General features: G+C 43.9%; 2 protein-coding genes across 3 annotated transcripts; one reads left to right on the top strand and one right to left on the bottom strand.

Moving 5' to 3' along the window:
• The first annotated feature begins 1,776 nt into the window (after positions 1–1,776).
• LOC115057757 (protein-lysine 6-oxidase-like) lies at positions 1,777–7,415 on the top strand. Of its 2 annotated transcripts, none has more exons than XM_029524954.1 (7): positions 1,777–2,718; positions 2,997–3,105; positions 3,553–3,690; positions 3,911–4,067; positions 5,931–6,026; positions 6,125–6,240; positions 6,497–7,415. In XM_029524954.1, exons 1-7 carry the CDS (start codon positions 1,896–1,898, stop codon positions 6,501–6,503), a joined length of 1,446 nt encoding a protein of 481 aa, XP_029380814.1. In that variant the 5' UTR covers positions 1,777–1,895; the 3' UTR covers positions 6,504–7,415. The 2 variants fall into 2 exon arrangements, with proteins under 2 accessions (XP_029380814.1, XP_029380815.1); XM_029524955.1 differs by lacking the exon at positions 6,497–7,415 and having other exon boundaries at positions 1,777–2,254; positions 2,462–2,718; positions 6,125–6,244.
• Positions 7,416–12,677: 5,262 nt separating this feature from the next.
• On the bottom strand, positions 12,678–18,966 carry LOC115057780 (uncharacterized). The gene is made up of 3 exons (XM_029524986.1): positions 17,617–18,966; positions 15,761–16,403; positions 12,678–13,195 (listed from the first exon to the last, which is right to left on the bottom strand). Exons 1-2 carry the CDS (start codon positions 18,601–18,603, stop codon positions 15,885–15,887), a joined length of 1,506 nt encoding a protein of 501 aa, XP_029380846.1. The 5' UTR covers positions 18,604–18,966; the 3' UTR covers positions 12,678–13,195; positions 15,761–15,884.
• Positions 18,967–19,183: the final 217 nt, after the last annotated feature.

The following is a 19,183-nucleotide window of genomic DNA, read 5'->3' as shown; positions in this document are numbered from 1 at the left end:
CAAAGCGTAAATGAATTAGAAAGATCAGCTGCTGCTGTAGGGGTACCATGAAAACAACCAGAAACTGTTTATTTTATTTCCAAGCACAAATAATTTACAGTAAAAATTAGTTTTTTTTTTTGTGGCAACACTTGTTGTGATTTGTTTACTTTCACGTCAGACACACAAGAAAAACTGAATTCGACATCAATACTTACTGGCTACATTTTGAGGGTTACATGTCCTGCTCGGGAAGTCTTGTGCCAAACCAGTACGGAGGATCTGCGGCTCTTATAAATGTGGTCTGGAGCGGAGAACAGAGACGAGGGCGGCGCTGCACTTTGGGCTCGGGGTGGGCTGCTGTGGCTAAGAATAGAAAGGCTCAGGGAGTCACCATCATAATGCCCTATTTGGCAGAGGAAACACTCTGTCCATCAGGAGGTGTATCTTATCTAATCCAACAGGTGCCCCATGTTAAACATCCTAACAGCTCCATGACCACCGTAAAGATCGAGGTCACGCCAGTAATGCTAAATTAATGTTCATATTTGAACCTGAGACACAACAACAGGAGCCATCTTTCTCTATCTTTAATGGCCTCCTCTTTTCTTATTGCTGTTTCCGCTGGTACTTGTTTTGTGTATTTCAGGGGCTGAACATGTTGCTCCACACACAGCAGCAGCTGTTCTGCAATATAAACTAGGCGCATTTTACAGGACTTGAGTGGAATTGAGTCTTGTTTTCTTTTTGTGGTGAACAATCGGCGCATGCAAGTGAAATAAGGTCCACAACGTTTTCAGTGGAAATCCCTACATTGTTTTTGTGGTTTGAAACTATAAACACACTCAAGCATCAAAGTGAAGTCAAACAAAGATGATAAAAAGCTGATAAAAAAAAACAGGGGGGTTGTGGAACTACCTAACTAACTTTATATAGAAAAATTCAGAATTTCAGATTCTCATTAAACCCCAAAATTAGTTAACATTGGATCAAAATAACTACAACAGCAGATGTGTTATTAGTTTATAATTCTGCCTGCCTCAGTAATAACGCACTGATAAAAGTACACCACCCAATCAACTTCTTTTCCTGTACTGAGTGCTTTTGCTGGCTCTCACAGGTGGTGCTGGATGCAGGAAGCCTCCTGCTGTGTCTGCAGGGTGGTGGCATGCAATGTGGACTCCGGCTGCCGCCTGGTGGTGGATGTACAGTCCTGCATGAGTCATGTAGACAGAAAAAAAAACACACCAAATGCTTTTGGTGTTTATTAGTCCTGATAAGCTGCTGGTGTTCGTCTCTTAAAGGGCCTGACACTGAATAACAATAATAACAGCTGTCTGTTTGGACTTTCTGATGAAATTCGGTCCAGCAGCAGTTCTTATTTGAAGTGTAACCTTTCTGTGCTTTGCATCTTCGGTGAAAGGTGTGATGTAAAAGTGGAATCAAAACCTCAACTCGGGCCTTTTTCTAAATAAACTTAAAATAGCTGCTTCTTTGTTGTTGTTGTTGTTGCTGTTGAGGGCGGGCTGCTCCTTTAAAAGCACCAGACTGAGCGGTAACGTTGACTTGACTTCAGATGACACCTGTGCGTAAAGTTTACTCTGCAAACCTCCTTATGCAAGTCTTGTGTAACAGGGCTGAACCACGGGGAGGGAAGGGTTAAATTCTTGTGTTAGAAAGTTTGACTTTGCATAAGTAACAACCCTAAGTCGGATAAATGAGCAGGAAAAAGGCCCTGGCCCTCCTCTGCTCTGCCCTCCGTCAGCCCTCAGGCCTGCCTGATATGTTGTTCTGTGGACGAGCAGCATCTGAGAGCGCGCTCCTGCTTTCCATCACACAAACATCTGTGCGCGTCAGAAACTGACTTTTCTTTGACTTTTCTTTCATTTATTTTATTTTATTTTTTTTTTTCTGCCATGGCCAAATGTTCACTTTTATTTTTCTACTTCTTCCAAGGACTACTTCCCCTCATCGTGTCTGGGCAGCAGCGCGCAGCTGGCCCCTGGCGGCACCGGATTCAGTGGGAGAACAACGGACAGCTTTACAGTCTGGTGAGCACTGGATCAGAGTACCAGGCTCCGTCCAGGAGCCAGTCGAGGGTTTTGGTGAGCAGCAGGAGGGACGGAACCCGGAGCCAGATGTCTGGAGTGCACAGAGGAGCTGCTCTGGTCAGACAGTTCAGGGCTGATCATGGCGCAGATCCGGGATCTCTTACAGCTGGAAACTACGGGAGACCAGCTGTGTCCGTGAATGGTCGCGCGTCACGGGGCAGACAGCAGACCGTGCGCTCTCCTGGAACAGGAGCTGCAGGTCTTCCAGGACCTCGACGTTTCAGTCCCGAACACACTGACGACATCAACGCTTCTGTCGGCACCAGAGCTGGTGTCGGTGTGGATGCTCTTCGTGCCAGAGGAGCAGAACCGGGGCCCGGTGCGCAAAACCAACATTTACGCGCGGTGCCACAAACGGCGCCTCTCTCCAGGCAACCCGATCGCTCCATCCCTGCATATCCCGCCACTCTGGAGAGAGAAGCAGAAGTCTCTGCTGCGCTCCCTGCACTCACAGAGGATGTTTTAAACGAGGCAAATGAAGAAGGCATGGTTAACGACGACCCTCGAAACCCGCAGAAAAACCACCGGAACTCCGTTTTCTACAACATGTATCCAACAGGAGGGAGGTCGGGGCCCCGAACCCGGCGGCCGCCTGGCACAGGACATGGGACGAGATATTTCCAAAACGGTGAGTGAAGTTTCACTCTGTTCAAGGTCCAGGAGCAGATAAAAGCTTCTTTTGTCTGAATAATAAAAAAAAATACATATATCACATTTATGGCACGAAGACAAAAGAAAAAAAAAATCTCATTTGTTCTGCGGAAGACAGCTCAGGAATGTGAAGCGTTGAATTGTGCCAACAGACACAAACAGTTACTCATGTTCAGCCTGGACGCTGCTGAACTCACTGGATTGTTGTCAGCGTGACAAAAAGAAAACTCTGATTGTTCCTTTCATGTCCTGCAGGTCTGCCGGACCTGGTTCCGGACCCGTATGCCATCCAGGCAGGTGCTTATGTCCAACGCATGCAGATGTACGCTCTGCGCTGCGCAGCCGAGGAGAACTGTCTGGCCAGGTGATCAGTGGTGCCAAAAGTGATTCACCTCTTCAGCATGCTCACAGCAGCACGTAGACACTGAGGCAGACACACACAGACACACTCAGACTTGTATTTCCTTTGTGGTCACTGCTTGCTGAAGACTAATTTGCCTTGTCTTGTTTGAAGACAGTTCCTGGCTGTCCGGCGGACTTCAATTATTTCAGTCTACCTCAGAATTTCTGAGGATAACTTTTGTTGACTGAGTTGCAAAAAAAGAAAGTTTGATCTTATTATGGAGCAATGATTCTCCACCGTGATGTCCTGCCAAGACATAAATGTTCTGGGTTGGTTTTCCCAAAAATATTGAGTACAATGGAACAAACCCTCTGCGCTCTGCTACTCCCAAGTGCAGCCGGCCCAGCAGCCCAGCCAGCAGCTCTTTCCAATGATGCTTACGCCTGTTTCCCATGTGCTTCATCCAAGGTCGGCCTACAGCGCTGCTGTGCGAGACATCGACTTCAGAGTCCTGCTACGGTTCCCCCAGAAAGTGAAGAACCAGGGCACCACTGACTTCCTTCCTGTCAAGCCCAGATATCAGTGGGAATGGCACAGCTGTCACCAGTGAGTTCACGCAGGCCCACATGAAACGAAATGACCTCACATCATTCAAAATGTTGTGATTAGCCCAGCTCCGTTCAGATCTGATACAGAAGGCCAGAAAAACAACACACGCCCTCTCGATTCAGTTAAGACAATAAAGTGTGCGGCCTTAAAGACATTCCTGAAATTTGCCACAAGAATAAAATGTTCACATTCGATTCACTGTGCTGCACGCCCTCAGGCACTACCACAGCATGGACGCCTTCAGCAACTACGACCTGCTGGACGTCGTCACTGGGCGGAAAGTCGCAGAGGGACACAAGGCCAGTTTCTGCCTGGAGGACACAGGCTGTGAACCCGGATTCAGGCGCCGCTATGCATGCACATCCCACACACAGGTAGAAGCAAAAATGAATGTCAGTTCAGCTGTCTAAGAGGTTTCATGGGAGCCGAGGAAGCAAACAGAGCCAACCAATTCACACGCAGCACAAACAACATCGGTGAATATACAGCTGTATTTTAAAGTAATTTTAAAAGTTTACCAGGACACAGTGGGGTAAGATATTCAAGGCCCATTTAGTTTTATCTACTCCATTTACATTGTTCAAGTCACTTCCTGCTGACTCAGGGTTGTCTCATGTAATGCATCGCAGTCCCAAATAGGTTCCTCCTTGAAGTCAGAGACATTTCAGCCACTCAGCATGTCCTACAATTTGTAGGCAACGCTCTTAAAATCGCAAGGTGGGCACAAATTATAACATGGTCCAGGTTAAATGACAAAAAAATAAATAGAAATAGAAAATAGAAATCCTGCAGTCTTTCTTTTTGAATTAAGTTGAAGTTGCACTTTTTCGTCAGAATTTGTTGTTTTTCCATTTTTAAAGTGGTCTGTGTTGAATGTTGTGTGCCTTCTATGTGGTCGTCCACACGCTGTTTGTTGTGCGACAGTCCAGGGTCAGGGTTTGGGCCATTTGGAGTTAGCAATTGCAGCAGAGGTGTGATCCACGCAGAGGAGCTGCAGTGGGACATGATTAAACTCCTAAGCAGTGACAACACCTTGGCAGCAGAGGCCTCAGATAGATCCTGACGTGGGTCAAACCCCGGAATCGCAGGATTCTCCAGCTTCTACACCCTCTTTTCTGAGAAAAAAAGAGGGTTACACTTTCATGGTTCTCTTATATCCAAAGTCTTCAAGCCTGAAATGAGATTAGTCAAGTGAGTCCTGTTCTCAGACTTGACAAAGCTCCTCCACAGCCACCGTTGGCATTATGCTGCTGTGCTCACAGCGGTGTAAAATGAGTCGAGAGCCTGTCTAAAAGGCCAATTAAAAATCGCAAAGTAGTTCAAAAACGATTTAACTTTAGCTTTGGGTTGCAATAATTCAGTGAGTTACAGATGTCGTCGTTAGATTAGAACCTTCACTGAACGTCTTTGCATTTCACCAAAGAGCAAATAAGAAAATACCAACGAAATGAAATAAAACTAAAAGAAACAAATTGGATTGGCCTAAAATTTGCTTCGAAAAGTCAGCGGTCACCTAACTGATGGCAAAATTTGGCCTTTACTCAAAGAAATTAGTTAATTTAACTATCAAAATAATAACAGCATGAATCAAAATATGACGGTAAACAAAATTCACAACCAAATAAACTATGATTTGTGTTTTAGGTATCTTAAGGTGATTAAAGAGAATGGGAAATGTTGTGTGGTGAGTCTGGACGATTATTATCATTATTTTATTTCAGCTGAGCCGTCACACTCAGCTGTTGTCAATACAAAAGACAAACGCATTAAGGCTGTGCAACATATGGGATGTTGGAACAGACAACTTTATTTGGATTTAAATTTAATTTACCACATCAAGAAAGAAAATATATAATTTAATGAGAGCCAGCACAGATTATAAAGTAAAGTTGCACGGATAATTTTTTGCAAATACCACAGATCCACTTCTGAGAAATGTTATTAAATGTTTGTTTATTTATTTATGAACTAAAACTCAGATGTATACCAATGTTAAAAAAAAAAAAAAAAAACATCCCAACACGGGGATATTTATCATTTCTGTTGTCCAGATTCTGGGATTCTGGCTTTGACTCCTCAGTCTTGGTATCCTGTGACAGCTTTGCTTCCAAGAGCTGTTTTTATAACTTAAACTCAAATCTGTTTAATTTGCAGCATTTATTGGAAAAACTATTGAAAGCTGTCTAAAGGGCCCGAGGCAAAGCTTTAAACCACAGCGGTGTGGGTTGTGTTTTCAGGGACTGAGTCCGGGATGCCACGACGTCTACGCTGCCAACATCGACTGTCAGTGGATCGACATCACTGATGTGCCTCCTGGAAATTATATCTTGAAGGTAAAAAATATAACGTCAGTTGGAGTTTATATAAACTGTTCGCCTGCATAATAATTTGTTATTTACCTTCCAACTCTTCATATTTATGATTTTTCCAGGTTACTGTCAATCCCAATTACCACGTAATGGAATCAGACTTTACCAACAACGTTGTGAGATGTGACATCACTTATACTGGAATTTATGTTCAGACACGCAACTGTCGAGTAACGAGGTAACGTCAGAGAGTTTCTGTCTGCTTTATTATCATTTTAAACATTTTCATTACTCATTAAACCAACTAATGATAAATAATGGTGTAAAGAAAATAATGAGTCTCCAAATGCGGTCAGCAATTCATGAAAGCTCATTTAGAGCTACACGCATGGAAACAAAGAAACCGAATATTTATACATATTTCAGTCTGATGGCAGCTGTTCAGACTTCAGTGTGTGCACTTATCCATATTTTGATATCTTTTTCTGTTTCAGGGGTTGAAATCTTCATTGTATGTGCTGTCTGCAGGAGCTTGGCAGTCAACATCTCTCTCTGCAGTACGACAACATCAAAACTCTGACTAACAAAAGGTGCGATTTGGTTAGAATACTGTGCTGCATTTTTTTGCTGTCAAATGCAAAAATGTTACACCTATGAACTAGTGAGATTACCAGGTTTACTTGACTATATATATTTTTTACTTTTTTTTTTTGGCCAGAAGAACTGACTATGTTCTTGTTTTGTTTTTTTGTCTTGAATACTGATTTATTGCTTGAAATGTGTTTTTGTCATCCTCGTCTTGGTGCTCCTGGTGATACTCTACATTTTTGTCATTTAGGATAACTCCCATGAAAAGACCAATAATACATTCTCTCATAACTTCTTGACTTCTTTCTCCAGCGTGCTGCTCTCAGAATGAACTCTTAGCTTTCTCCTCAAAATGGAAACATAGCAAATGTTTTGGTTTTTTTTTTTAGAAAAATGGCACTTAAACAGTAAATGGTACATTTGTTAGGACTTATAATGAGCTTCAGATGTGGATGTGTAAGTGACTTTATAGCAGCTGGACAGTATGTGTTGGATCAACACAAGCCCTAAAGTGTAGTGCCCATGTTCAGAGCAATAAAGGAGTGTGTCCCAGCAGAGGAATAAGATGTATCAGGGTTTGAATACAGAGACGATACTTGTTAGGATTTATTGTTGGTTTAGTTTCTTTCATAGGAGAAAATGAGAAAAAAATAGAATATTACCAGACTGTAATTCTTCAGCCACCTTTTGGTAATAAATATCTCAAACAGTAGGAGCAGGATTTTTCTGTAAATGTGTGCTTGTGAAAAGAAAAATGTTGATAGCTTTTATGTTAAACTGTTAATGTGGCTTGAACGTTGTTGAAAACTATATTATCCTGTTCGATTAATGCAATAAAGAGAGAAAAGAATGAGTTATAGAACTTCTTTCCTTCTCTTTTACTTCAGTGACGTCCAGAGTCGACAGTTTCATATTGAATTTCTTGGGCGAAATTCTTTAGCAGTCGCTGGGCAGCATTGAGCGCTCAGGATTTTCTTTGTGCTTTATTACACAAATTCCAAGGACCATCAAAGTCTAGTTCTTTTGACAGTTTCAAAACTTCTGCCCAAGCTAGAGAAAAGCCACTCATTATAAAATGACTCAGCTCACTGCAGGAGTGAATCAGTATTTCGCCCTTGTCCTACTGAACAGAGCAGCTTTACTTTGAGTGATGCATACAGATTGCAGCCTCGGAGACAAACAGGCCTGTGGGCAAACGCTGGCGGCATGTTTGCTGACAGTCCTCTGTGAAGACACATCCTGCAGGATCTTATACGGCCCTGCGATATCTACTAAAACACAGGCGGGGCACGATGAATGGGGGCCTTTTCTCACTCTGCCCTCAGCAGATGGAGAAAAGCGTCTTCCAGCTGCCGGCCCAGAATTCGCCGCACCTTTTATATTCACCTCCAGCTGGGATCGTCTGGGGCGGCAGGTTCTTTTAATAGCACTGGGATATTTTGTCTGAGTTGCAGGATTGACACAGCCACCGGAGCATTTCTCCAGCAAGTCATTCAAATATGTTTTTACCAAAGGCAAATGTGTTTGTGCAGCAAGCACTAGACTGTTTCAAACAGCAAAAAAAAAAAAACCTGCATAGATTGTATTCGCTCTGGAATGAGTAGTGCCTCACGATTCACAGATATTTTTACCCAGAGTGCATCGCTCCAAGAAGGAATCAGCTAACTTTGAATGTATTACTGGAAAACATGCAGGCTGCAGACAATGTATGCGTTATTAAATGCACAGATGTTGAGTATTTACAACGACGCAGAGCTCAGCCTGCTTCAGAAAGCAGCAAACCGGGGATGTGGTTTACGTTGGAAGTTGCAGAGGTGCTTCCCTGCCAGACTAGATTGTCCATGTTGTTGAAACTGTCTGGAAAATCCCCTCGACTCTTATTTAGTCAACACCATTCCTGTCTGCCTTGGAATTTCCAGGACAATATTTACAGACAATCACTATTTCAGCATCGGATCTCTGTACTGGAGAGTTACTGTAGCTCTGGTCAGATTGGCTCCCAAACAAAAATCACACATGACTAAAAGTCAACCGTTTTCTGCGTTCACAATTTTAGTTTCACTTGTTAGCGTGTTACGATACGCAGCAGACTGATGCGAAGGCCGTCCGTGTTAGTCCAGTCTCGAACCGAAGAGCAATTCCTGGAGAGGAGAGCAAGAAGCCCACATATTGAAGCTGGAATTCTTCGTTTTCCATTTTGGGTGAATAACTTGTTTTTCAGTTACTCTGGATCCTTTCGTTAAAGTTTTTCTTTCCTCCCCAGACCAACATTTCTGACCAAGAAGCCAATAAAATTTAAGGGGTGGTTAATTTTAACCTAACAAGCAAACCAGGTGATGACTGTTTGGCAGAGTTCAGGCAACGTTCTCCTTTTTGAATCAGTATATCATTTTAAACATGTCTGGCTGTAGAGAATACGCTCGCTGTTTGTTCAGCTGCGGAGTTCCACATCAACATCTGGATGGAGTTTCTCGTTTGCCTAACACAAGCTGAGAGCCGTGCTGGCAAAGACCAAAGAAAGAAAAAAAGCAGCCTCAGTATATCCAACGCTGCCTGCAGGTAGGTCTGGTTAGCAGGGGACGGCTTCTTGCCATTCGCCTGCAGCCCCCACTGGACATTCTGTGGCAAGGAGAGACATTTTCCGGATGCATCTGCATGTTGGTGGGCAGTCCTCGCAGAGGTTACCAAAAGGCAGGGTTTGGTATGTGCAGGTCATATTTCAACAATGTGGGGCCACGTGAGGGCCGGCGAGGACATAACAGAGGAACGTGTTCGGCCTTTTGACAGCTTGGTTTAGGCACCAAGACGGGAAATTCCTCAGCAGTTCTGTCATCCCATTGAGACTAAGACTGGTGCTGAGGTCAGCCGTAGAGCGGCGAGGCCATGTGGACCAGACAGCCCAGATTACTTCCTCCTCGGGGGTCAATTACACAACCAGCATCATAAATTTACAGGGCAAAAACTGCAGCGAGCTCCGAGACAAAAACACAGAGGTGTCATCTTCTAGTGGAATTGATGATGAATTGTGTTTCTCTTCCAAGCTGGGTGGTATTGTGACTTGGGTGGTATTTGGAGGGACGGCTCAAAGGATTTGTTATTCTTTGATTGTTGATCCACTGTACAGTCTGTCTGTATTGTTTTGTTCATTTTAAAACGCCTGAAGAACAACTAACTCTCGTTAGTGGTGGAAAGGGCAAAATTGCTTCTTTTTTTTTTTGTGAGAGCTGTGAGACAGGAGGATTTGTAGAAAATGTATTCATTGTGTGCTTGTCAATGAAAAATATGTGTTTTGTTGTGGTTTTCTTTGTTTGTTTTGTTTTTTGTTTTTTTTTGTTTTTATTCAGAGAAAATCTTAAAAAATGCTAAATCAGTTCCAAACTGAATTATGCTGTTGTCATTATGACTCTTTGGTATACTTTCAGTGTGCCAGTTAAGCTATAATTTTTATTTCAACACAGGAACAATAACTGACAGCAGATGTTACTCACAATAACACGCGTGCTACAGTATTTTAGCAGCTCTTTCCTTTCATCTCTGGTCATCAAGTCTAAGCACTGAATGTGGTTTCTTATCTGGAGCATGTGGTTGTAATTGAGGTTCAGCAATCTTTGCATTTACAAGACAAAAGGCCTCAAAAGGTGAGCAGCACTCCAACTTCAGAGCACATTGAGCGGGAGAGTGCACTAACGGTAAAAGTAAATATTGGTGTTGCTTTTCAGCGCTGCAGAGCTCTCAGCGAGTGAAGGCATGAAACCTGATGCTTCCACACAGACTGGTAAACAGATGTTAATGCTAATACTGACTAGCGACAGCAAAACTTTCCAATAGCTCCTTTAACCCGTCGCACAAGTAAAGCACTAATTTTCAGAGTTATCAAAGATAGAATAAGAGGTCATCGTGTTTGACATTTCTAAACGTTTATTTCTTCTTCTTCCTAACTGAAATATAGTCTAATGCCAGTTTACTGGTGTGGACAATTCATCAGTTGGTTACTAATTAACATTAAAAATGATTCAAAAAAGCACAATACAGCCCCACTTCATTTTAAATGAACTTTCTTGACTCCAAGTTTAGCCAAAATGTGATCACAGTGTTTTTCCAGTCATGAAAATAAACCACATAAAGTGCTGCAATCAGTTTGAATTACATGTTATTGTCTGAAAGCTGTTTCTATCTCTCCCTGTCTGGCTCTGTGTTTTAGAAGGCCAGTTGGCTCCATTAGCACCTCGATGTTTTTCAGGATCAGACTGTGGCCTCGGAGACAAAGACCCCAGTTGTTCTGCAGGCTGTAGTTTTCCAAATAGATTCCTAAACAGATCAGGAAACAATTACTCTACCGGACAAGCGTCAGACACCTGCAACTTTAACAGCATCCTTCTCCTGTATTATTTTTGGTTGGATGATACAAACGGGAGGTGGTGGTACTCAGAGTCGGTGTTGATCTTGGTCTGAGTCTCTGTCTGAAATTCCAAAGTCATACCAGTATTTAGGAGGCGGTTCAGCCGGTGGAGGTCCGTAGCCAGGGTATGCACAAAGGCCCAGACTTGGGCAGCAGACCAGGACTTGGCCTTTCTAAAAGCACATCAGGCTTAAGGTGCTGGAGACGTGATTTAAGACTCCACTCAGATACCTGATTTGTAAATGTAGCTTGGCATTCATGCAACATTCTGCTCTACTCTTATCCCAAGTTATTTGTTTTAAAGTTAGATCTTAGAGAAGTTGAATAGTTGAAAGGAAGGTTTAACATGGAATTTATTTATTTATTTATTTTTTTTATCTCCCAGCCAAAACACACCTCCCCCATGAATGGCAAACAGGGATGTTGTATCTGGAAAATGGAAAATATTCTGCTGAAACAGTTCATGACTAAGCTGTAAAAATATTTAGTTATTACTCCTTTATGAAGCCAAGATTTGGTGATCCAGTGCTGCACTTACAATTCATTAATCTAGTGCTACAACAATAAAAACGCAGATAACTCAAACGAGGCAAAAACACTATTTTGAGGACACCATTTCCTTTTCTGGCCATATACTGTATATTATCACATTAGAGGCTCTGTACTTAGAGATAACACTGTGTCTTTAACTCATTTTCCTCAGCAGCTGCTGGCATGAATGAGATTTTAATTGTAGTTTTTGTATTCTTCAATTTACCTGCGAGATCCCTGCAGCTCTTGTCAACTCTTGCCTGTAGTTTCATGTTATTTTTGTCTTTGAATCATCCGCGAGTTTGACTTGCTGCTACAAAGAAGCAGCTTCAGCAACCAAACAATCAATTTCAGAGCGTTAGCTCAATTTGAACTTTGCTTATTTAGCTAGCCAGCTACAACAGACGGATAATTGCAGGAAAAATAAAAAGGTTATTTATTGTTAACATAAAATTATTGTAGCTTTACTGGAACAGAAGCTTCAGCTAAGCAGCATGAAGTGATAGAAAAGGTTACTACATGTTGTTAGTTTAAAATGGGAAATTTAGATCTGTCTCATTAAATGACTGTAAAATAACTTTAAGATTGTAGCCATGAATCCGTAAAACTGTTCTACCAAATACTGGAGGGGCAATCACTGATTTTCAATACCGCTCCTGACAGGTATTGATCTCTGGCACATGAGCCGGCACATCCATCTGAACTCCCGCAGCTTATCTTTGCAGCACCTCAGTATCTAGCAGCCACAGGCGACGCAACTAGAGTGAATGGCGAAGACAGTGAGCTGCTTATACGTGTCATCTTTCCTCTGTAGCTCTCCCCGGCAGCAATGCAGACAAAGAGAGGTGAAGAGTGAAGGCTGTTCGCTCAGTGGATGAATTATCGCAGCGGTGAGCTCTGATAGCAGCAGGAGCTTGTGAGAGCAGTGGTGAAAGTCTCAGACAAGATTTAAACAAACAAAGACTCAGATGCGGGCCTCGCCGGCCCAGGGCATCATGACGAGCGCCCTGACAGAATAAGGCCACGAAAGATCACACAGTGCCATCTCCAGATCAGCCACATAATAATTCCTACCGCTTCCACCTCCACGTAGGACAATCTTAACTTCTATGAAGACACCCTCAATGCATAAATCATTCGTCAGTCAGAGGTGATAAAACGCTGGCATCATTTCTTTTATTTCAAATTCCAATGCGAGACATTCAGTGGTCAATACAACGTTTCCAGAGTTCGATGATTGAGATGTCAGAAGGATGTGAAGGGGGAAAGTGCAGAAGAATCTGTTGCATGGCGATTTAATTTCCACTCTTTCATGTCACGAGGAGAGAAACGGTCAAAATCTATTAATCTGTAACAGTTTAGATGATTTAATCTTAACATAGCATACATTAAGATAGCAGTAGCATCCAGACTGGTGTAAGCTGCCTGACAATGGATGGTTTTACCATAAAAAAACTGCTAAAATAAATTAATACTGGCACAAAACAACACTTTTATGTTTCTATGGTTGGCTGTAACAGTTCTCATTACTTGGCCCTTTATCTCCAGCAGCATTAAAGCATACGTTTTCAGAGAGGTTCAGCTGCCACTCCTCCAGTCATGGGTCAACTCCAGGGGGAGTGTTCCCTTTGGAAATATCCCCACCTTCAGGCCGCCGTCTCTGTGGCATCAGTCCCTGCCGGGGGAGAAGGAGGGGGGATAAAAAAATCATCTGAATTCAGAACAGCCATATTAATACATTCAGGCTTCTCTTCAAGGCTTTCCTTTGAACAGCATTCATTGAAGGGACCACAGAGGCGCAGTGTTAATGTACTGAAATTAAAGTGTGTGTGTGTGTGTGTGTGTGTCGTCTGTCTCTAAAATGATTTTATGACATTATCATTTCCCACTATTATGTATGTGTTTGCTCAGGTACTTTTGCCTCTGAGGTCCTGTGTGACTATTAGGCCATGACTTTATTCTTGGAATGATAGCTGGATTAAAACGGTGCGTTTGGTTTCTGGAAGAAAATGCAATGCAGTCTGCAATGCACTGAAAACTGTTCAAATGTGAAGGTGTTGTGTGTTTAGCTGCTATAGAGGAAACAAATTCAAGATGAGTGAAGACAGCTTCATACTGTAGCATCTCCTGACACATAAACCAGGGAGAAAAATATGAACTGGTGTTTGTTTTCAGTCATTAGTGAGATGTTTAGTTGTCCTCTCATTTACAAAATGGATCTAATTAGCACCAGTAACAACAGATACAGTACTCGACGCAGGGCAGATTCCCACTTCTTCAATCTATGAGTCCATCTTTGGCACTGATGCGGTAAATATTTAACTTTATAACCTCTGAGTGTGTCCCTAGCGTGACCCCTGAAGCAGTCCGAGCAGTAACATGAAACCATGTTTCATTGTTAGTTTCAAGTATTACTTGTATTTATAAGTAGACTCAGCCCATAAACACGAGGCTGTTGATCCAAGGCAGGAGTCTCCACCTCTGCTCCTGTTGGAGACGTTTTAGGTGGTTCCTGCTCCGACACACCTGATTCCAATGAGTGGCTCCTTATCAGACCTCTGCAGAGCGTGATGGCCAGCTGGTCATTTGAATCAGGTGTGTTGTCCAACATCTTAAACGGGCAGGGCAGTAGCTGTCCAGGAGGACAGTTGGAGATCCCTGATCTAAGGTGAGGACGAGGTGTGTGTGTGTGTGTGTGTGTGTGTGTGTGTGTGTGTGTGTGTGTGTGTGTGTGTGTGTGTGTGTGTGTGTGTGTGTGTGTGTGTGTGTGTGTGTGTGTGTGTGTGTGTGAGTGTGAGTGAGAGAGAGACTTTGTTATTTATGCTTAGCATGAAGTCTGTCGTGCTAGCCGTTAAGCCCTAATTCAGATGACTCAGGACATTAAAATCTCAACAGCGTCTGTCCTCTAAAGACTTTGAAAGTGAGAAGAAAGGCAACACTGAAGGGACTAATTGCATTACACTTACAGCTCGTTGTGACATTATCTTACTAAATAAATTGAAGCTCAGTCAGATGCCCCCTTTCTTCAACCTGTTTCCATGGCGGCCAGCTTTGGCCTGAGACTGCAGCCTCGTGGGCGTCCTGGCTGCCCTGCAGCGGCGTGCATCGGAGAGCCGCTTAGCTGTGTAGCAGAGTTCCTGTTTGTATGGATGTCACAAGTGTACCAGGAGTTTGCTTCACTCTGTTCTGGCACATGGCCACAGGATTTTATGATTAAAACCAGATTGCACTAGCCCAACTCCGACAAGGCTGGAAAAATAGATTGCAGTTACACATAGTCTGCACAAGAGGGAAGTACAGAAATATGCAAACCTGCCACTGCAGCATCTGCAAAGGTTGATTTTTTTTTTTTTTTTTTTTTTAGGGGGAATACTAAACAGTGCGCATCTGCTGTTTAATTCTCTTTTATGCCTCTTTCACAGATGTCATCTGTGAAAGAAGGACTTTTTCCACAGATGTCATCTTATTAGGAAGTCTGCTTTCACCTCACAGTCAGTAATGACACAGCGGCGTACGGCAGAAGAGGAGAGGCTCAGATCCTCCTCATCATCACCCCTTAACAGTAAATCACACCATTTCTGATTCACAGCTATGGACATCCTGTAAATATGACTCCCTTTTTTGTCACATGATTGGAGTCAAGTGGCTGTTGGGTCTTCCTGCGCCAAGAACAACTGAGCTCCTGCCAACTCTCAGTTCCCTTGAAGTCATGACTAAGCTACACTGCAAAAAGAAGTGTGTATTTTCCTTTATGAAACAAATGTGGTGGAATATTATGATTATTTTTGCTTGATTAACACCAACGCTACTCTGAGCGATTAGGAATTCCTCAAATCTACACCGAGAGGAAGGATTTTTCTTCAGTCTGGGAACTGAGCTCACCCGTCTGGCTGATTTTTCACCACATGTGGAACCAAACTTTCTTCTTCCAATTTCTTGTTTCTCTTGCCAGCACAGACACATTTTACAGTGTAGAGAAGACTGGGAAATCATGTGACATCAACAAAAGCAGACACATTACACTCCCTCATCCAGCACTGCCACACACACACAGACACACACATCAAACGTGTACATAAATCTTTTTTTTTTTTTCTTTTTTTTTAAGGGGGGGCGCTGCACTTAATTTACTGACTTTGAAAACTACGCTGCCAGTAAACAAAGCAAACGTCATCTGCTACAAGCTCTGATGGAAACATCAACACCCAAAAGGAAGAGGGAGAAAGTCTTCGGAGCTCACCATGAGTTGCTCCCCTGCCTGGTCCCTTCTGACCTCCACTTGCTGCAGCCGGGTCTCATGTTTCAGGCCTCCATGGCACCGGGGCAGACCACCAACCCCCCCCCGGCCCCCACCCCACCCTCCGTCACACCATGCTGGTGCTCTGGCGGCCTCTCCCGGGGTACGCAGGGTTCCTCACAGGTTTGGGAGGCAGGTGTGGGCCCTTACCACACCGCCCATTTTGAGGGTAAGGTGGAGGCTTGTGAGTCCTCAAACTGGAGGTGCTATTCCCAATGATGACCTTCGGGTCTAGACTCTGTGTTTGGAACTCTAGCTGAGTCTGGCCAACGTGGTATGAGTCCCTTTGGGGGTACAACTGAGGCGGATGGCCGTTCACACCCAGCCTTTCATGGTTGGCGTCTTTGCTGGGGCTGGCGGGGATGAAGTGGCTGGTTTTGACAACAGAGGCCGTGTGGACAGGGGAGGGCGAGTTAGTCCTTAAGAAGACGCGGTCTTCAGCGTGCTGAGACGCCTGGACCGGTTTGTGATTGGGCAGCAGGGCCACCCTGAGGTCACCTGAAGGAGCTGAGCTGTGAATGTTATTGCAGGGCGCTTCCTCACTGAGGTCAATATTGGCTGTGAGACGGTCAATCTGCTCCACCACCTGGATGATAATGAAGAGCGTCAGTGCTTTTCCAAACTCTACATCAAATGTAACTCTGCTTGAATTCTTACATGACTTTATAGAAACTTCAGAAGGAAACATCTTTTTATCCAACTGCATTTATACTACAGCTTTACCAGTTACTGAGAATTTTTATTCAATAAAACAGAAAAATCAGTAAAATACAGCACCTTCTTTGTAGGCTTGAGGGGGAACAAAACTGTCTAGTTGATATTTCCTGTCTCATTCAATGACTTTTCAATAATTTCAATAAAGAAATTGTCCCTTTATGTTTTCCAGATGGCTGTATAAACAGCAGAAGAATTAGGAGTTAATGAATTACGAGAAAATCAACTCCACCCCAACTAAATGCTTCTTACTCACCCATACACGTCATCATATATAATAATATAATGGAGAAATTGGCCACTATAAAGGTGTGATTACTTTTCTCAGACTTTTAGCTCATAATACCTTCTTTTACGTAAGTAGAATTTTATTGCAAGACTTTTAATGGAATCTTTTTTTTTTTTTTTTTTAGTCCTCCCTTGCTGCCAAATTCTATATACGACCACAAGCTCTGAGTATGCTAAAACAAAGTCAGCATTTCATCCAGCTTTTCATTCCAAAGCTGTTTTTAGATCTCCTTCTTGTCCAACTGTCTAGATTCCCAATCAAGAAAATTTTTGCGTGTGTGTAATTTTGCCTTAGTGTAATATAAGACCTTATTACAGATAAATTAATCTGCAAATCACTGCTATTTTACAGCTGCATGCAGAATGGATACTGTAAAAGCGAGGTGTAATTTAGAAACAGTCCGAAGCCAGGCTTTTTAATGTGCTGCTCAGAACTCTGCCAATTTCTGCAGCGTTCTGCAAAAGGTCAGAGCAAATCGTTCTCAATCACTGCTTCGGTAAGAGATGATGTGCGAGTCACAAACAATGCAGTCACCACGCGCACGCACACACACGCATGCTGAAATGCTCTCGTGAATACACACAGATACACAACCTGTGTCAAACTGATCTGCACTGTGACTCATTTTGTCAACATCTGAGCTTTGTGTTAATCCGTTTAAATGTCAAATATCCAGGCGAGCTTCGATTAAAGGACGGGACATCTGCACCTGACGCAGGTCCTCGTGTTCGGGCAGCTGATGTATATTTGTAACATCTATGAGACACTACACAACCCTAATAATAGAGTCTCCTACCTCTTTCATCTCCACGTGAACTTGCTTCAAACCCCCCAACACATCCTCCAGATCTGTCACCACTTGTCGGATTTGATCCCTCACCAAATCCTGCCTCCTCTTTTGCTTCACCACCTCCGAATTCTGGTGCTGATGGTCGTGGCTGTTTGTCACTTTTGAGGTTTCAGTGCTGCCGTTGCCAGAGGCAGCGACACAGGGCCCCTTGTGTCTGCTTTGGTTCAAGTGCTTCTGTGGGACCTCAGTGGAGAAGAAACCTCTGTGAGAGTCGCTGCATCTGTTATACTGATCCTCTGATCCACCCTTCTGTCTGCCCTGGTCCTGATGGCTATCTCTTTCCTCCCCTCCCTTCAACACCACTGGCCTTGATCCACAGTTGCCGTTTGGAATGGCCAAATAACCCAAATGGGGACTATGTGGCTCCACGTGATAGTTTTCAAAGGTGCATTCACAGCTTTCCTTCTCCTCATCCACAGTGACGTACCTAACAGTCCTCCTGTGCCTGTAGCCTTGAACTTTAACCTGAAGATTAGGGAAGGGATGTGGCGCCCTGATGTCACCGTGCACCACACAGCCACACTGTTCTCTGACGGCCGGGAAGTGTCTCCCCCCAGACTCCAGCGGATAGCTCCACTGGGCAGGGTTCAACTCCCAGGGGCAAAGTTGGCTCACGTCGTCTGAATAGCCGTAAGGGCCCGGCACTGCATACACAGGCCTCCTCTGTGGGCTGCAATGACCACTTCTCTCAGTCCTGTCTGCTCGGAAATCTCTGCCTCCTACATCTTTAACCCGAGGAGCCTGGACGTCTCTCCTGCAGTCCAGGGATGGGTGGTCTGTCTGTCTGGCCGGTGGTGGCTGGTATCCCGTCCCACCATGACGGCCGTACGGCTGCTCATAGTGGACGCAGTGCTGGCAGGGGCAGGGGCTGGAGGAGTTTCTGTGGTGAAGAAAGCGGTGGTATCCCGTTGTTTGTGCGCCTTCTGTGTACATGTCCAAAGAAGTCCAGAGGCTTGTGTGGAAAACGCCTTAGAAAACAACTGGTTTTCTCCCCTCCCCACTCTCTCCAGCCCAGTCATTCACTCGCTCTGTTTTCCTCATCTACGTCTAACCACAAGAAAACTTTTTCTTCAGCTTTTTTTTTTTTCTTCCACTCTACCCAGGACTTCTCCCTCCCCTTCCTTCCTGCCTGTTGTTTCCCTTCTTCTTCTCTCTTGTAGTTGTTAATCTTTGCACCCGTGCCTTTCCTTCCTTGGACACCCTCTCTCCTACTTCTCCTAACTTTTTCTGCGTCTTCCTTACCCTGTAGTCCTCTCTCCTACACGGGGCCCCTCTCCCTCCCTCTCTGTCTCTCTTTCTACCTCTCCCGCCTCGTTGTTCTATCTCATTTGCTGCTGCAGGCTTCCAGTCTCTCTCTCTCTCTCTCTTTCTCTCTCCCTCTCTCTCTCTGGCTGTGTATTTCCCGTTTCCTCCCCTCCCCTCCCCTCTCCCGCTCTCCTCTCTTTCTCCACCTCTTGTTCCGTCTCTTGCCTCTGCTATATTCTCTCACAGACTCGGCAGCACCTGGATTTGT

This window comes from Echeneis naucrates, chromosome 17, assembly GCF_900963305.1.
Source record: "Echeneis naucrates chromosome 17, fEcheNa1.1, whole genome shotgun sequence".
Classification (NCBI taxonomy): Eukaryota; Metazoa; Chordata; class Actinopteri; order Carangiformes; family Echeneidae; genus Echeneis; species Echeneis naucrates.
Note: the sequence above shows the minus strand (reverse complement) of the source record. Positions and strands in the feature narration are given on the sequence as shown.

Excerpts from the sequence above, each read along its gene's own strand:
- LOC115057757 (XM_029524954.1), top strand. The coding sequence starts at position 1,896 with ATGGCCAAATGTTCACTTTTATTTTTCTACTTCTTCCAAGGACTACTT. Across the intron at positions 3,106-3,552 it reads GAGGAGAACTGTCTGGCCAG|GTCGGCCTACAGCGCTGCTG; the intron begins GTGATCAGTGGT and ends GCTTCATCCAAG. Across the intron at positions 3,691-3,910 it reads GAATGGCACAGCTGTCACCA|GCACTACCACAGCATGGACG; the intron begins GTGAGTTCACGC and ends GCACGCCCTCAG.
- LOC115057780 (XM_029524986.1), bottom strand. The coding sequence starts at position 18,603 with ATGTACACAGAAGGCGCACAAACAACGGGATACCACCGCTTTCTTCAC. Across the intron at positions 16,404-17,616 it reads TTCACGTGGAGATGAAAGAG|GTGGTGGAGCAGATTGACCG; the intron begins GTAGGAGACTCT and ends ATTATCATCCAG.